The following is a 19,528-nucleotide window of genomic DNA, read 5'->3' on the forward strand; positions in this document are numbered from 1 at the left end:
AGTTATTTTGCATACTTGTGTATCTGAAGAAATATTGACTGGTCAAAGTTTACTCTTTGTGATTCTTTTGAAATTACATAATGTAAATTCTTTGGGTAGACTCATCAAGTAGTTTAATTGGCATGCCTGTTTACGTGTAGGATTACTTAACTGATAATTGTCTATGTTGCATGATTACTCCTTTGAGACTGCATACTTAAGGTAGACTTTGTGAATAGAATCAGAATGCACTGCAATTGCTATTGTAATCGAACCTTAAGGAAGGTACGATCGTACTTTTGGACAAGTACGTCCCATGTGGGTTACGATGGTGGGATGATGAGGTTGTGGCAACCTCGATGAGTGCAATTAGCAAAATGCTGAGATCACATAAAATGGTGACTATTTCGCCTTCACAGGCAAGATGCTCGAGTGGGTCTAATGGACCAGAGCATATAGGATGGGGCGGCGGTTAAGAAACCCCCGTCGTACCCATCTGATCTTCACGGTTCATCAAGGGAGAGGATGGATGGTACAAAGACTCCGATGAACAGGTTGTTAACAACCACCCCACGAGCAAAAAACTCGATTTTCCCCAGTCATCGGAGTTAGGAGAATTGGGATTACCATAAATTATCCTAGGTGGTAATTCCCAGGCACTTCTGCAGAAGTTGGATGCATCCTTGGGCCACGAATGCCTTTGGGGATTTACTCTCTTGGTCACTGACCGTCCCCTTAGGAGCGGACTCAGTCAGCCATCCGGGTTAATGAAAACACCTGACATAATAAACCCCCGGATTGGTCTCGGCTGTTTCTACATTTCGCGTCTGTGCGTACCCACAGGCCAGTTAATATCAGAACTTAAATAATATATTCATGAATAGATATAGATGACTGAGACTTACACTGCTTCTCTTTGCACTTATTACATTTGCTAGAATAGACTACAACTGCTTTAACTGCTTAAATATCATAATTGCTTATCTTATGAATGTCCTGTTTTATTTTCATTCTACTTATCTGTTCGTGCACCTACTAGTTTGTTATTTTCATGGGCAGGTGAGGAGTAGGACTTCACTGGCGGCCGATGGCGTGGTGCAACGTGGATCAAGATTCATTTCCTTTCTGCTGGCGGATCAGCTCTGGGACTTTTTGGAGTTTTTCTTAGATTTATTGAACTTTGGAATAAAAGACCCATTTTGTAATAAACTGTAGATTTTAATCGATTGCCTTATTTCTTAAATTCTTTTAAGATGTTGTACATGTGAATGATGGTTTTTCAGCTAACGTACCCAGGATTGTTGACTTGTGTCCCTTTCTAAATGTCTTCCGCTGTTGTTTTTTAAATAATAAACTTTAAATCTTTGAAAGGTTTTTCGATAAGGTTTTCGAAATCACAAGTCGAAATTTTGGGGCGTTACAGGTTTGTTGAAGCGTGCAATGTTGGAAGTCTTGATGGGTTAGGGGAACCCAGAACTCTTTTTAAGTGTTAATAGAAATGAGTCTGGTCCAGGTGTTGTGTGTGTGAATAAAGCAACAACTTGTTCTATATGTTTGGCTATCGTGTGAAATCGTCAGTCGTATGGTGTAATAGGTATATATATATATACACGAGGATAAATGTAAATGATAACATATGAAGACTGAGATCTGGATTGACATCTTCAGGATTTGGAAACCAAATTTAGTTACTAGGAAACCTCTCTAACTTGGATGCAGCAAGGATGTTGGTTGCCGACTTATGCATTTACAATATCATTAATTAGGGTTATTATAAGATGAGAATTCATTGGTAAATTTGAAGTTAAATCATGCTACAATGAGCAGTTGTATTTGATGTTTGGTCTTATTGGACATGCACAGGAATGTTCCAGTTCTAGGTATGAGGTATTTATGTGGCTGGTCCTATTTGGGAACTAGCAATGCTGTAATATTCCTTAAGTCGAGGAAATGGATCATACACTATAGAGGTAAGGCTACAACTACAAGGTTGCGACAGTGCTAGCAGCTGGGTTGTGATCCAAACATCTATTAACAGGATGTGTCTATGGCATATTTGTGGTGAGCCCAGAACTAAAGGACAATCACATGAATTAACCGCAACATTGAAGAGTGACTATGGAGGGCTAGCATCCTTTTATCTGAAATTGATGATGAATAAGCACATTACTTGTGAGATGCAAAATGGTGCATCTAAATGGCAATGTCACTATTGTGAAGAAGAATACCAATCAAATCCATAGTGTTGCTGGGTATATTTTTGTAAATAAACTATAAGTCATTTTATGTATAGAAATTCTTTTATAAGTGCGCATTCGGCTACAGTTAGCATGACCATTATGCAGTTTTTGACAATTTTAGTCTTGTTGTTTTGTTATAAGTATTGAGTGGAAGGATAGCATAAGATCATGGGTTGTGTGGAACCCTGCCAAGCCCAGCCGAATGGTGCTGGACTATATTTTTACAAAGGAAAATATGGTAAATGCCATTTCCTAAACTGTCCATGCTTGTGGACAAATGACAGGTCGATTGAATCCTTGTTCATGTATAGTATGGCTCATATGGAAGCTTAGCTTAGCACTTTAATTTTTCAGAAATACTAGCTAATCGTGTTAGACCTGGCTCCTTGCATACAAGTGAATGAAAATGCTAATATGCTTAGACTTGATTTGTTATGCTTGATTTGGATATCGTTGTCTAGTTGTTTTCATGGGCATGAGAAATCATGAAACTAATGCTTTATTGCTTGAATCTACATGCATGGGTGTTCACATGATATAATAAAATTAATCAAGGGATGACAACATATATTTTGGTATAAATATGTGAATCCTTGCACATGAATCTTTGAAACCATGCTTGTGAGTGTTGTTGTTTCATGTCCATGGTTATATTGGCATATATGGATGTGCATTGGGATACACTTGTCGTGGAGATTTATGTTTTCACTTGACTGTTATGACTATGGTACGCATGAGTGTGAGCATGATTCAATTATTAGTAAGTCTTCTTGAACATGTACACTTGATTTATATGTGAAATGGTACATGTACACTCACACCCTTAAAGAAACCATGGATTGGTTAAGATCCATATCTGATGTAGGTAACACACATATTGTAATTGCATATGAATGAATTATGACATGCATATGTTTGGGTTTATATTTGCATGAATATATATGCTTTTGGCATTTTGGCCAAGTGTTGTAAATGAGACACTACTTGGTTTAATTATGTGATGCACCGATGGCCTATGGGACCATCACCGGCCTGGAGAGTCGTGGGTTGGGTTTTCTTTTATATATGTTTTTAGATGCATCACTTAAACCACATAAGATGGTTTGCACTTTACTACACTGTTCTAGTGGTTTATACGGGCTGGAGTCCCGAATGGATCCCCGCAAGGGAGGATGCGGGTTTTCACTTTTCTTTTGCATATGGTGTTGCAAACTTAAAGAATGAACTTTAAATAAAAATAATGAATAAGAACAGTGTAATATACATTCTGGGATATCTCATCTGGAGTATGAGAATCTTAGTTATCCGGTCTTGGGGAGACTGTGAGGATACAAAAACTCTGTGTTCATTGTTGCCCCTGAACCCGATATTGAGGTTCTTCTCCTGGCCACGGTTTTAGGGAGAACCCGCCACTTTACCCGGGAGTGGTGTGTTAGTCACAACTGTGAGTTTATGGTACCAAGGAAGTGGCACTTGTGGGCGTGGGGTGTCCCTTGTGTCCCCGACATTAGATGTGGAGGTCTAATGTTCCGATGGATGGTGTTGTTTCCTGATATCGGTCGAGGGCTAAGTTGGAACCCAGTAATAAAATACAAATTGTGTGTTAAGCTACCCTGGGAACCGACTTAACCTCGGGGTTTGTACCCGTTTGGTGTATCCGCGGGCCACGGTAATTAAAAAGAGGAACTTAAGGATGTGTGCATCTAATAGGGCATGCATATGGAAAGATGGAACTTAAATAAAAGATAACCGAAAAAATCATACATTGCACATAATCATGCATTTTTCTGTTATGCATTAGATCATGCATGTTTGAATCATTCTTGATATCATGGCATGATTTGGTGGTAGCATATAAATTACTTTGTGAAATCATGCTGAAAGGGTTGATTATTTAGTTATTAATATATGACACTGTTTACTGTTCTTGACTGGTGAGTAAATGCAATTATTGGTAGTTATGGATATTTAGATGTTGCAAATTTTATATCTGCACTCACTCAAATCACTGCATGAAATCTTATCCATGTTCTTTTTCTCACCTGGTTTCTTTAGAAGTAGTTGTGCTCAGAATTTCGGTTCTGACACCCTACTTTGTTGGTTTTTCACAGGAAATGGTGAACAGGGAAGTTGGACATGCATCTGGGGATTGATGAGTTATACTTGGGCTTGTCAGCTTCAGTGGAGGACATAATGGCTCTTTCTTTAGTCTTTTAGTTCTTTAAATTTCTGTAATTGTTACTTTACTTTTAGTGGAAGAAAACCTTGTCTTTGAAATTTTCTTACTCATTAATAAAAGAGTTTTAGTTGGTTGATATGGATGATAATTGCAACTTCGTTTGTGGTGGATGGGTTATTCAATGGAAAGTGGAACTGTGAGGACCCCAGATCTCTGGGAAGGTTTCCGCAACTCTTAGAAGAAAAAAAATCCGCATTTTTAAAGGGTATGGATTGGGGTCGTTACATTTAGGCACAATGCCTCAGGGTGAGGCACACATCTCATTCATAAGTGGTCAAATGAGGTCCCCGAAATCAATTTAAAAAAAACACAAAACAAAAGGGGGGAAGGTGGCCCGATGTTAGGGCACCCCCACCCCTCGTCTCCCCTCTTTTGCTCCCCAGTCCCCACCGGCGGCAGACACCATCTCTCTCTCTCTCTCTCTCTCTCTCTCTCTCTCTCTCTCTCTCTCTCTCTCTCTCTCTCTCTCTCTCTCTCCAGAAAGAAGAAGAAGAAGAGAGGAACAACTCGATTGAGTCCTCTCTCTCTATCTTCTTCTTCCCTCCTATGTCACATGGGTGCGGGTGCGACATGGGTGCGGCGCAATTTCAAAAATTTTGGACACGGGGACTCGGCTATATATATAATTTTTTTAAAATATATATAATTATATATATATAACAATAAATTAATAAGATAGCACTGGGAACGATCAAAGTAATAAGATAGAGCTGGCCATGTGACTGTGCACACAGGCTGGCTATATATATTTTTAAAAAATATATATATAAAAATTTGATTTTTTTAGTTTTTTGCCCTAAAAATGGACGAATATAGACTCGGTCAAAGTTGACTGAGTCTATAAAGTGAACGGACTCGGCCCAGGTGCATTGACCGAGTCTGCCCCATGTCCGAAGCCGCACCCGTGTCTGCACCCGTGTCAGGGCGTGTTGACGCGAGTGCGTCGACCCCCTAGCCGAGTCCGTGTGGCATAGCTTCCCTCCTTTTCTTCGTCTTCCCTCGTCCTTCTTCCCTCCTCTTTTTTCTTCTTCCCTTTGTTGCTGCTGCTTCTTCTTCTTCCCTCCTTCCTCCATTTTTTCTTCTTTTTCTTCCCTCCTCCTCCTTGATGTGCAATTAATTGACTGTGACTGTAGGTTTGTAAAGACTGTTTGTTAGTGACTTCATTGCAGAATTTGACCATCATTTTCATTTTTTTTTTATTTTAAGATTGTACAGCATCTGTAATATTGTGATATCCATGTCATATCAATGTACTAGAAAATGATATTGCTTAATGTTGTTATCTACGCCTTTCAGACTGATTTTATCTCTGTTCTGGACTTGTTGAAACTGTTCATGTCATTCAAAATATTTGAATTTTTTTATGCATCATGGAACTAGAGCCATTTTAGAATTTTGTTTTTATCATATAGAAAAATCTTTTTGGGGATCTTTTGTTTGACTTCATTATGGTAGGCAATGTTCTTTGTAGAATTCACTTCTAAATTGTCTTATGGAAACTGTTCTATACTACCGATAATGTGATGTTTATGTTGTATATTTCCTTCCTCTTCTGTCAGGTTATGTTTTCTCTATTTGGTCATTGCATACTCCTGGGAAGATGACATTGGCTGAATGCAGCAATTAATTGACTGTACATGTGATTATGTTCTTCTTGATGTGAAATTAAATGACTGTGAGTACAGGTTGGTAAAGATTGTGCAATTAATTGACTGTGCATGTGATTATGTATGAACATGTAATTGAATGTGAATGTGTTGGTTTTTGTAAAGATTGTGTATATCAAATTGTGAATAAAATTGTGAAGTTAAAAATATATTTTTGAGGCTTACGCTTTATGCCTCGAGGCTTACGCCTCGCTTCATATTTGGTGGAGTGTTTGCTACGTCTCAACTCTTTTCACAACATTGGATAGACTACAATACTAAAAGAAACCTTTAGTAAACAATACAAAGTACAAGACTGATCGGGATCAATAATATGAAATTCAGGAAGAGAGTAGGGTTAGAAGGAATATAGCATGAAATAAAACAGGAAACTAAAGCAAAATTTGAATCTTACAAATAAAATTATTTAGCCCTTCAACATCTACCACTTCTTTTCCAATATCTAACATACCCATTTCAGTAAAAAGTAATTAACAGTTGATCATCGCAAAAAAAATGATCAGCCAAAAAGTAATCAACAGTTCCCAAACTATGTCACATTGACATTTTTATGAAGTTTTTAATATGACTAGTATATATGTGGAGGCTAAAATGAAGTATCCATGTGACATAGTTCCCAAACTTGTGTTTAAATAAATAAGAGGTTAACCCATATTTCATGAGTTTCTTCAACCGATACTAGAACTTAGTTAAAAAAGTCGCAAAGCTCAAAATTTACAGCAGGCAGCAAATAAAAATTTGCATGGGACAAAATTATCATTTCCAAAGTTGTGCTAACTGTACTGCTTAACACTTCTATACATTTAGGCTTTCCTAAACATACACTACCACATTTTTAGGTTTTCCTAAACATACACCCACATTTTTATTCTTCATAAGAGCATCAATGTCCCTTCCAAGTGTAACAATAGGTGGCATAGAATTGTCAAGGTAATGTGTTTTTTTTACTTGATTTACATTTTTAAAGTAAATATCATCAAAATAACTCATATATCATCTATTTTAGAAGGAACTTCATTTAAAATTGTCAATTAAAAAGAACATTTTTTCTGCTCCATACATACCAGAAACATGATACAACATTTCTATATTCATTTAACACAATAGGATTCTTGAAGAATGAATCATACACACTGTTTTTATAAATTACATTGTTAACTACGTAGCAGGTGCATTCAAATATAGTTACTACAAATAGTAAATAGAGTCATGACCAGCATAACCACGTTAATGCTGGTACTTCTGGGTGATGTGTGCTTAAAGGTGCTGCCACATATAAAATATAAACATATTATATAATACACGAATTTTTTATTTCTACTTTTTTTTCTTCATATTTTAGTGGAGTTCTCTATTTGCATTATATAAAAATACTATGCATATTATGTGTTATATATACAACTAAGTTGCTGCACCCTTGCACACCTTTCTACAAAACGGCCATGTTGTACCACATATCAGCTCCAGTATATGTGACATGGCTTACAAACTAGAAAATTTATACACTCGGGATCCCGTGCCACATATAGCAGGTCACAGCCCAAACCAAACAACACAATGACTGGTTACATCATAATGGTCAACATCAATTTTGCAAGTTCTGATGCTCATCGTGTAGTAAAATGTGAGACTAGACAAACTCTAGTCAACTGGATGCCTTGCGGACTAGTTAACCAATTGGCTTGTGAAGGTAGCGTAGCATATGTCTCTATGATAGTAGTGCGCACTTTTAAAGATGTATTTGCTACTTCATGCATAAACTCTAGATTTGATTTGTTCTCTTTTATTTCTTAGTTGTTTGTCTACCTTTTTAACTGTGTTCATGCTAATCTGCATTTTTGTTTGTTAGTTTTCAGTTAGATACATGACACGGTTCTCATGTTCTAAGGCAGAATATTACGATTTTAAGGTTCAATTTGAACCTTAGAACAAATTTCATGTTACTTTTTAGATTTATTTTTTAAAATTTTTGAAAAATCTTGTGTGTACAAGGCTAAGCTTTGGCTAGTCCACACCTACGGCTAGGGAAAACATGGTTGCCCAGGCTCTCCCACCATTTTCGTTGCAAAGATGGTCAACATATTCTGGAACTAGGAAAATCTAAATAGAACGTGGTGATTTCAATGTATGATAGATGAAACAAAGATATTCAAACCAGAAGACTAGAGATACCAGACCACCAAGGCACCATGAGAACCGAAATGACAAAATCAAGTTTCAAGATGCAATATGTGTTTCATTAATTGCTAATAGAAAAAACAAACAAACAAATAACGAAAAAGTAAAGCATAATCAACTTACATTTCCAGTGCAAAGTTCCGCCAAGATACAACCAAGAGACCAAATATCTATCTTTTTATCATAGGGAAGGCCCAAAATAACCTCTGGTGCACGATAAGACCGAGACTGAACATAGGAGCACAGGTGATCTGTTTCGAAGCAACTACTGCCAAGATCAATGACCTTAACTTCACATCTACTATAGCTCTTCACTAAAATGTTCTCAGGCTTCAGATCACAGTGGATGAGACCAAGGCCATGCAAGAACTGGAGAGACTCCAGACATTGAATGGTAATAGACTGCAAGAGGAATTACCAGAGTAGGATAAACAATGGACTTCAAAGACAAAATAGCAAAATGAAGGATCGACTGGCCCACCAAACAAACTTTCAGCAAATATACCTGTAATCTCGGCATCGTGAAGTACACCTCCCCTCCAGATTCTCTGTTGAATTTGTGGAATTCATACAAGTTTGCCTTGAGAAGTTCACACACAATCAACAAATGTTCCTGATCAACAAGGAAAAGAGGTTCACATAAACGTACAAGAAAACTATTTAAGAATCCTTTCAGTTTCATTGTATTTGACAAGACTCATCTTGAAAATATTAAACCACTTGAACATGTGGGTATAACTAACACATCAAACTCATAAATAATGATCACACAACAAGAGTCACTGTGACAGATTTAGTTATAGCTAGCCTAACAAACGATGACAGGCACCTTCAAAGTAACTTGATTAGCCCGGTAAGACAGCTGCATATATGAAGGTGTAAGTTTATAAACAGATAGCAGTGAAGAATGAATTCCACTCACACGATAGTAGAAGTAATCGTAGAGCCGAAGAATATGGTACTTGTCAGCAGGATCATGCTTGTTGACAAATTTAAGCAGCTTTATCTCATCAAGACTCTGGTCAAAAAAATCTTTGTTGTTCTTGATGATCTTGACACAGACATCCATGCCAGTGTGCAGATCGTGCGCTTGAATAGCTTTGCTGAATGCAGCAGAGCCTAAATACTCAGTAACATGGTAACGGCCAGCAATCACTGAGTTCAGGACCACATGGAAATTTTTATCTTCCTCAAAACCGGTCCTAACCAAAAAGATAACAAATCAGTTACGCAAGACATAAAGTAGCCAAAATCAGAGCAGGAAAACAGGTAACTTAGAGGTACTCTTCTTAGAGAGTTACCAGACCAACCCAAGCTATGCATGCACTCCAGCAGGAGAAAGACGCTAAATTTGTTAGATATAACAATTACCAATATTCATGAACACAAAATATCAACTAACCGATTGTGGAATGCCAGAATCAAGAAACAAAATTCACCTATTTTTTCTATGGACAATCTTGAGGTTGAAGGTCTCGAATTCCTCCTCCTGCGCCTTTATCTGCCTCACTTGCTCTTGAACAGCAGCTACTTCTTCATCCTCCAGGGATGTTGCTGCATCTTCTTCCCTAGCATCACTTACTTTCTCATCTTGCGCATTGCTCGCACACTCTCTTTCTGCATAGCCATAATTTGAATTTGAAAATGTTGATGATGTAGATTGTGCTGATCTTGTGTCAGAGATATCTTCATCCCTTGAGCTCTTACTAGATGATGATTCACTGGTTTTCCCCTTCCAAGAAGCCACGATGTCACCGTTCTCAGTTAACCTATTACCACAATCATCAGTGTCATCATCACCAGCCATCCCATCGCTCTTTCTTGACCAAAAAACCTTACCAGATCCGGACTTCATCATCTTCTCAGCTCTCAAAGGAGATGGGAATGAAAATCCACCAACATTATAGCCCATTCCAGGAGCACAACTATCATTCCCAGGCCCAGAAATGTCTTTATTTGAAACTGGTTTAGATGCCCTCATGTTGTCCATGCCCAGCCTCTCACGTGACCTTTCAGATTTTTCTTTTTGTGCCCGTTTGGATCCACAAACACTTATTTCCTGATCAGGAAAATACTCCAAGTCTCCTTCACTGCTTTCTCCAACCAAACTTTCCCGCACTTCACTGCCAAAATCAGCTGCATCACTGTTAATCCCTACACCTATAGACCTAACTGAACCATGTTGGTCTTCATCAAAGCACAGGTCATCATGCCGAGGGTGTCCATGCTTACTTAAGACTCTTCCATTTCCCAGCATAATAAGTTCATTTGTTTGAGTAACAAAACCCTGCCAAACAGGTTCTGCACGCATCAGGTTTAGCTCTTCTTCATCCATCAACTGCCCATCATATTGAGCAATCAGATCATTTTCATCAGTTCTTCCATACATTTCAGTCATAGATACTATTGGGTCCTCAGAAGCAACAACCTGCTCAATGTTCTTGGCCTGCAAATACTGCTCACCAGAAAAGTAAGAGTCCTCTTCTGTGAAAGATTGATCATCATCATCTTTCGTTGGAGGCCTTTCCTGCTGATCAGGAACACTACCACGCCCAGTTCCCTTCTCATTATCGCTTGGATAATCTATTTCATGGGCCAGAAACCAAGACTCGTCTTCAATGGGCTGTCTCATGTAGCCAACATCATCATCATCTTCATACTCATCTGAGTCCCAGTATTCATTTGGATAGTCAACAGATTCACTCAATCCATCACCAGCTGTAGCAAACACGGAAACAAAATCAGAAGTATCCTCAGCAATACCTTGACTTACTGACAACCAACTGCTTCCAGCTGTCTTCCTTCCACCTGTTTAATTAAAATAACAAACTTAGTGCTTGAGAGAGAAATTAGTGAAATATGCAGCACTATGCAATGGCGTTAATTCTAAAATAATTTACCAAGGATATTTCATGGATTTAATTTCTACTGTAAAATAACATGTAATGAATGTGTGCAACCACCAAATGCCTAGTGTTCGGAGCACAAAATAAAGTCAACAAATATGAATCATGCAAAAGAAAGTAGCTGCTGCAAGCAAAGCTAACGGCAGTAAGATTGCTGAATTGCTAGTCACTATGTTTGAACTTCAAAATTCCTAACTACCAGTGGGGTTCAATAAACTAATAAAAGATTGCAAGAACCGACTCCAAATTGGGAATTATTTTGCATAAAAGTTGAACTATTCCAGTGGCATATGGACGATGTGCCCATGTCAAGTCACACCCTTAAAGTGCGAAAACAAGGCAAGGCAACCAATTTTAAGTGTATATACAACTATCCGGTACAGGTTATAGCTTCAATATAAAAGAAAAAGAAATAATTTAGGAATGAGATTGATGCTCGGTCAATCATGTTTTAGCAACAGCAAACAAACAGGTACATACACATCACATGTTAGGCAGTTCCAATATGTAGGTTTTTCTCTCTACTTAGCTTCAATATAAAAGAAAAAGAGATAATTTAGGAATGAGATTTTTGCTCGGTCAATCATGTTTTAACAACAGCAAACAAACAGATACATACACATCACATGTTAGGCAGTTCCAATATGTAGGTTTTTCTCTCTACTTAACCTGGAACATGCATGTACCTGTGTTTTTGCTGCTGCCAAAACATGATAAATATAACGTCAACCTCTTTGGTAAGTTATTCCAAATGTGGGTGACCAAGAAACTTCAAACAAGAGTTTACGCAAACTAACCAATAAAATTAGTGGGCACAATACAAACATCAGAAGTTATTGAAAGAACCTGAAGAATTGATGTCTTGCCCAACAGGAACATCCAGAAAGGATCCTAGTGAGAAGGTGGTATCCATGTTTGAAGGTCTTGGTCCTAGTTCATTGTGGCCCGCCTTCTCCTCCCAATGGACGCCAACTGACTTCTCTTCTGACTTTAGCTTGACAGGCGGTAACCTTGGCAGATCTTCCTTGTGATTTTCGTTGTTGATGGACAGCCCCAAGCTTCCAATACTAGTCTGTCCGAAACTGGCCTTAGACGTGGCTCTGAAAGAAGTTTGAGCAGTGCTAGTTTTTTCCGAAGACAAAATGTCTGTTTTTGCAGCTCCGTGCTTCCCTTCTTTGTTACTTCCATCAGAACGTCCGGAAGTTGTGCCAAGAACATTTCTGTATTCGGATGATGCTTCACCTATGGAGAATGGAAATACTGTCTTAACGGATGACGTATCACCTGCAGGGAATGGTAATACTGTCTTAATGGATGATGCTTCACCTGCAGGGAATGGAAATACTGTCTTAATGGAGCATTCTTTCCATGTCTCAAGAGAAGGATGTGAGGTCGCCTCGCTTTTTGACCATATATATTCAGGTAATTGATCATTAAAATTGCGACGACCATGCTTGCTCCCATCTGAGGATGACTTTTCCAAAGGAAACGGGTCCATCACTTTACATGCTTTATCATTTTCATTGTGTTCCCTTCCCTGTGCTCTCTCGTGATTTTCTCCAACTGCATTACTTGTACACCCTGGCCATGATGACCCCACCTCCGATGTATCTGCCTCCCCAGCACAGTTTTTTGAGCAAAGAGGCCGAGGTTGACCCAGCAGGCTGCTGCTATACTGACAAGAACCAGAACTATCTCCAGCAGCCTTCACACTTTTTGCAGAATTACTTTTACTCAAGCTATGAACATCATGATGCATTGAATGTCCAGATATTTGAAGATTTGAAAAACTCTCCACGATGGTGACAGAATCCTTCAAGCTGGCATCAGCTGCCGTGCGAAAATTCCATGAGTAAAGATCCGCAGATGCGTTTGGGATGCCGAAGCTTTGCAAGTTCGCCGGTCTCTGTGGGAAATCAAAGCTTTTCTCATTCATCCCCTCAGACTCATTAACTCTACTTCTCTCAGGCAAGCCGAAGCCCTTGTCTGCAACAGAAGAATTGTTCTCCCACATCCTTTCAGACCCATTTCTGACACTCCCGCATTCAACCTCCTTAACTATAAGCTCCGCAGAAGAATCGCTGCCTTGTCGGCTAACATACACTGGATTTTCAGGCTTTCCCAACCTACTAGATTCAATAACATTTTCGTTTCTCCCTGAGATACCATCATCTTTCCCCTCATTTAAATTACCCAAGTCTTCGATACGAGGATGTCTAAATCCACCATTCGAATCCTGACGAGTCACGAGCTCCCTCCTCAGAGCAGCTTCGGCCCGTGTGAACTGGTGCCGCCTCAAGTAATCCAATATGATATCGACCGTGTCCGCCATTCTTCAACTGCTGCTAAACACTCCACAACCGAGCTCGCTCGCAACGACCAACTTCCAGTAGCTGAAAATTTGTCCAACCATTCATAGCTTCCCCTTAAAATACTATCCAAACCAGTCAACCGCTACGCTAAACATTCATAAGAGACAAGGAAGCCAAAATGTAGCATAACGAATCTACAAAGATCTACAAAGCAGTAACAGGTCTTAAGAAAAAGAAACACTCGGAAAAATGTAAACGTTTCCCATTCAGAAATTTCTAATCTTCTCATACTAATTTCACCATACGTCAAAACAAAGTGCCTCGGAATTTTCAACAACAACTCGTGCACTAATGACACGCAACACATAGTCTTCCGCTTCTTCTCCAATTTCTATCAAAATAAAAAAGAGGAAAAAGGAGAGAGATCAGAAAACGACAACACACCAAATTTCCTCCAAACAAAATTCCCCTCCCAAAACAAGAACCGTTCCCCATACAAAACCCTAAAATCTCCAAACCACCACCATCCGCACCAGAAAACCAAATCCCATCGCCGAGATCGGCCGCCCTAAAACTCCAAAAAAAAACCAAAACGAATCAAAAAATGAACCTTCTCTCAAAAAAAAAAACACCGAGACCCGCATTCACGAAACCCTAACTCCAAACCCCCAAAAATCTTTTCCGATTCTCAACGAAATACATTCCGAAAGCAAGAAGGTTTGAGACTTTTGAGAACAAATAAAAAAAGAAATCAAGATTCGATGGACTTACAGATCGAAGAAAGACGCCCATCAGAACGACGAAGACAAAGAAGAAGAACAGGAAGGAGAACGACGAAACCCCAAGAGCGTCCTTCCGGTAAGGGCGGGAACGTAGAGAGGGGATCCGCCCATCGCAACGGCTAGCGGAGGAAACACAACTCTCTGTCTCTCTCTCTTCCCTGCGACGCACATTTGCTCCGCGAAATAATGACGATGCAAAAGTTGCACGAGATTTTACCATTATACCCTCCATTCGTGCACCTAGTACTTATTTTATACCTGAAAGATCACCTAAATACCGAAACTACCCGGGTTCTTTTCAGCGCTTTTTGTCCACCCACGCTTTCAATATTTTTCATACAATATACAAACAGAACACGACAATAATGGATCGGATTCTGTCGGACCTTCGATCCAAATCCGACATGTTATTCGTATGTCGACATGGATGTCAATGTCCGAACTCCGAAATCTCGCTCTCAAGAAAATTATCCGCAAGAAAAGTTCTTGTAATAATTAAAAAAACATGGAGAAAAATGTTTTGCTTGAAAAACTCTCTGACAGTATTGGCAAAGGTAAACATATAAAATAAGTAAATCTTATAAATTAATATAAAGATACTACAACATGATATTATCAATATAAACAATATTTGGATAACATCACATTCTTGATTCTTGCAATAGTATACTATACATTCAAAAACCATGATAGGTGTCCAAAGTCATGGGGATATTTCTAGCAATAGTCACAAACATCGCCATATTTCTCAAAAGATGTTGATTTGATCTCGAGATCTTCAAAAAATGATACAATCCCAAAAAGTATGATATTTTCACTGAATATCACAATTATTTATTGATATTATCATTTTGTTAATGCAATCAATTATTTATTTATTTATTATACTTCTCATGTTTTTTCTTACATTTTTATGTACTTTCTTGTATATTTTTTAAAATCTAAACGTAACGTACAGATATTTTCTTAAGAAACAAAATTTTCTAATTTATTACAAGTTTTTCATTTGCCGAGAAAATCCTGATACCCTTATGACTTCAAATCCTGATACCTTCATCCTGGATCGACCAATTTGTAGGGATGTCAACGGGCTGGATGTAACCCGATATCTGACTCAAATCCAAATCTGATTAGTCGAATTTGGTATTAATTTTTCATTAAAATCTGAATCTGAATCGGATTAGGTCAGACCCGATTAAGTCAGAATCCATAATGCCTAAATCTGACCCAAATCCGTCGACATCCTTACCAATTTTCATCCCTACTCCGTTCAGCGCAAATAGGCATTGCCTTGTTCCAAAACTACATCACGGGGACACAGCTATAGACTTGACAGATAAGGGTTACCGAAAATGCTATAGGAGCATAGAAATGCCTTTCCCAGGAAACTGTTTCCGTGTAATAAATGCCAAAATTGAGAAATGTGCTCCTTAAGCCATTTTCTCATTCGTTCTTCTTTTGAGAGGCCCATCCCAGCTACCTATCCCAAACAGGCCCTAAATGTTTCCCAAATCGTTTCTCGTTTCTCATTTCACATGTACCTGAGAAACCAGGTTTTCCCTTCCCGTTTCCATTTTCCATTATAGCAATCTTGGAACAGATACTGTAAGTGAGTTTGCAATTCATTTGAAAAACAAGAGACCGATACACAAGTTTTTTTATTCCTTACTTGCTTAACATATAAAAAGATATTTACCATTAAAATTATTATTAAAATTTATTAAAAAAAAGTAAAAGATAGTATTGCATAGGGATAGCAGTGGACCGGGGGACAACGGGGTTCCGCCCTGCCTCGCCTCGTTTGGACCGGGGATGAAGGGCATGAAACGGGGCTGGAAGCGGGTATGAAGGTTAAAATCTATCCCCGTGTGGAGATAGAGGCCGGGATGGACTTATGCTTTTTTCCGTCCCGTCTCAATCCCCTCCTAGCCCCGCCCCACCTCTTCCCCAATCCTTTAAAGAATGACTATAGACTAAGGGGAAACGGGCCCCGCCCCACCTTGCACCTGTTTGGATCGGGGATGGAGGACATGAAACGGGGATGAAGGTTCAGATTTTGAAACGGGTGGGGGTGGATACCTTGTCCCCCGCCCCGGTCCACTGCCATCCCTAGTATTGCGTGTGTCACAGCGTGTCTGCATGTTGTGTTGTGTCTCCTAGACGCCGGACCTAAAAAAAGAAAAAAGGGTGCATTCACTAAAACCGGATCAGGTCAGAAATACTGATTACTGGCCACAGGTCCAATATGTTAAGCATACGCAGAGCTGTCAACGAGTTGGGTACCCAACTCATTAGGGTATACCGTACCCAAATAACAAATAGTCGGGTTTGGGTTTGGGTTTTGTTTTAGTATAGGTCTTCCCGGGTCATGAAAATGAAAACCCAAACCCAGATACACATAATTTTTATAATTTCATTTTCATTAAAAAATACATATAAACTACCTGGGTCGAATACCCTTCAAAATTTGTGACCTAAACTTGCTCTGCATATTGCTCAGTCGAGTTCTCGTGCCAATGTTTTTCAGGCTCATACCCAAGAATTCAGATTCGGGTTGAGTAGATGATACAAACCCGACCTGTTGACAACCCTAAGCTTGTCAGACCCACTAGGTCCATTCTCATCTGAAGAGACAGACAGGTACGCCGAATTTGGTTCCAGTATCAATGTTATTGGAAAGATTCAAATTTCACCCTGAGAGAGAGAAAGGGGTTGGGCCCCAGGCCAAAGTTTAACTCTTTTTTACTCTCGTTTCCGTCTTTTTGTAATTGACAATTTCATTCATTTTCCTTCTTGACTTGGATGTAAACCCTTCGGGGTGGGTGCCTTTCGTGCATTTATTGTTGCACATTCTGTCCCAAAACTTGCCTTTTCCTTATAGCCAAACACCAACCACACAAAGGCTTTCTCCTTACACTTCTGTATCTAAGTTGGAGTCACGACAGCCATACGTGAACTCAATTCCTCGATAAATCAATTATCCATACCCGCATACAGCGTCCTATTCATCACATCCACCGTTGAAATTTTGAAATATACTAAAAGAGTGAACGCATGGGGTCCTTCTCCTGCTCAATGTTGTCAGCATCGGGTATCGGCCCTGCATCGTTTGGCCAAAGATTCGGGTGAATCGGGCGGATACCGATACTCAAGTGAATCATTCTGAATCAGCCAAAAAGTAATTAAAAAAATATTATATGTCAATTAGAACATGAAACATGTTAAAATCATTAAAATAATATTACAAAATAAGTTAGTATTTTTTATATTTATTAAAAAATACCCGATTCAAGAGTGAAGCATATCGATTTTCTGCTGATACGATAAGCACCGATACTGACAACATTGGTCCTGCTTGAAATATTGAATTCTTGATTAAGAATATTTGACATGCATACAGAGGCCTTGCACTAACTACAACACGAGAATGCCAATTGCCAACATGTGGCGTTAGTGTACTTATTTTTTCATGTATTTATGGCTGGTGCAAGTAGGGTATCAACGGGTCAGGTTTATTGGGACCCGATCAGAACCAAACTTTATAGGGTTTCGGATATGATGATAAATAAGAAGACTCGATTAAGACCTGGGTCTGGACTTGAAGGTCCGATTAATACATGGACCCAGATATAGTTTGTGAAATTTTATACTAGACACGGACCTGACCCGAGTTTCGATTAAGATCCGCAAATTTTCAATGTAAAAATGATAAAAAAAATATGGTTTTACCGGGTTTGGTTCATGTAGTTTTTATTGGACTCAGGTATGATTTTTTTTTATAGTAAACCTGATTAGACTTGGTCCGAACCTGATACCATACCTGAAAATCTAGTTCTACTTGGGTCCAAACCAAACCCAGCCCGTTGTCACCCTTAGGTGCAATGCACATCCGTCAGGACAGGATCGCTTGAGTGGTAGCGAGCTTGGGGAGAAGGATTTAGCCCCTTCATCCCGAGGACGTGGCATTGGATAGAAATGATTGGAGGAGAAGGATTCATGTGAAAGACCCTGAATGATTTTCTTTTTTGGTTGTTGTTGTTGTTGTATCCCAAGTTTGTGTTTCACTGGTGGACTCCATAAGGGCTTGGGTGTCAGTGAGCCCATCCGAAGTTTACATGCTTTGGTGGGGAACTTCATCGTAAAAAAATTTATGGTTGGTAAAAAAAAAGTATTATATGCCATGAGATTTGTATTTTAGTGTTTAGACTAAATGACATATGCCATGAGATCTGTATTTTAGAGTTTAGAATAAATGACATTTATTAATAATATATGCGATGCCCTTATAAATTATTTGTTTGCTAGTGTTTATGCACTTAGTTTGGGAGAATGATTGCAACAACTCAGCGCCAATCAAGCTTGTTAATCACATATCATGATTTATCGAGTTTTAATTCTAATAGTAATCATGGCCTCAACCTTTAGACTGGATGCTTATATTGTTAATAAAATCAGGTGGAACTCATTTGAGGACTGTGTGAGTGAGAGAAAGAGAAAGCGAGAGACAACATGTTCACACGTGATGACTATGATTTCCCACGGGCCCGTTTGTTGCAATGGACCCAACGGAGTGCCTTTTGTGGGAAAGAGCATGCCCTTCAAAAACCACCGGGGCATGCCCTTCCCCACCACGCCTCACTCCTTTCCCTGTGGGGAGGAAGTTTCGTAGGAATAGGTGGGTCCTGGGAAGAAAAAGTCAGGCCCAAACCGGCCCAGCACTTTCTCGTGGGGCTCGATTCTTTCACGCTCTGCATGGAATTGCCCTTTTCTTAGGGGACATTTGTTTTATGCCTTCTTTTTTTTTTATAAAAGAGGCTCTCTTTCATAGGAAATAAGGCTTCTTTCCTACAAAGGGTGGAGCATGTCAATGAGAAGTATATGGTAGGTCTCACTTAATAAATGCAAAAAAAGGAACTTTCCTGCCAATGGTTTCATACCTCCACTTTGGGGAAGCACTTTCCCTCCAAACTAGCTCTTTCAATGGAAAGAGGCTTCCCTTGAGTGGTAGTGTAACAAACTAGAATGTTAACGGGACCTGATCCCCAGTCTGATTAGTCAGATTCGGCATTCAAATCCAGATTTAATTAGAAATTGAATTTGGGTTCGGTATTGAGTTTTTCTTTGAAACCCGACTGGGGTCCAATTAAAATCAGAATCTGACTAAAACCCAAACCCAAGTAAGTGTAAATATCAGGGTTTAAGCTAGTCGGATCCAGATTTGGTTT

General features: G+C 39.1%; 1 protein-coding gene across 3 annotated transcripts in view; it reads right to left on the minus strand.

The window, feature by feature from the left end:
• The window catches only part of LOC149816238 (uncharacterized), a 41,843-nt gene extending 27,380 nt beyond the window's left edge, over positions 1 to 14,463 (minus strand). Inside the window, exons 1-7 of one of the 3 annotated variants that reach the window (XM_089987216.1) lie at positions 14,293 to 14,352; positions 13,827 to 13,912; positions 12,056 to 13,602; positions 9,743 to 11,111; positions 9,226 to 9,505; positions 8,809 to 8,916; positions 8,427 to 8,705 (exon numbers count right to left, since the gene is read on the minus strand). In XM_089987216.1, the coding sequence (XP_089843342.1) occupies positions 8,427 to 8,705; positions 8,809 to 8,916; positions 9,226 to 9,505; positions 9,743 to 11,111; positions 12,056 to 13,541 (3,522 nt within the window). In that variant the 5' untranslated portion in view covers positions 13,542 to 13,602; positions 13,827 to 13,912; positions 14,293 to 14,352. Of the gene's footprint in view, positions 1 to 8,426; positions 8,706 to 8,808; positions 8,917 to 9,225; positions 9,506 to 9,742; positions 11,112 to 12,055; positions 13,644 to 13,826; positions 13,913 to 14,292 lie in introns of all 3 variants that reach the window. The other 2 variants (XM_089987214.1, XM_089987215.1) reach the window with 2 other exon arrangements.
• Positions 14,464 to 19,528: the final 5,065 nt, after the last annotated feature.

This window comes from Nuphar pumila, chromosome 14 (assembly GCF_984573655.1).
Source record: "Nuphar pumila chromosome 14, dmNupPumi1.hap1.1, whole genome shotgun sequence".
Classification (NCBI taxonomy): Eukaryota; Viridiplantae; Streptophyta; class Magnoliopsida; order Nymphaeales; family Nymphaeaceae; genus Nuphar; species Nuphar pumila.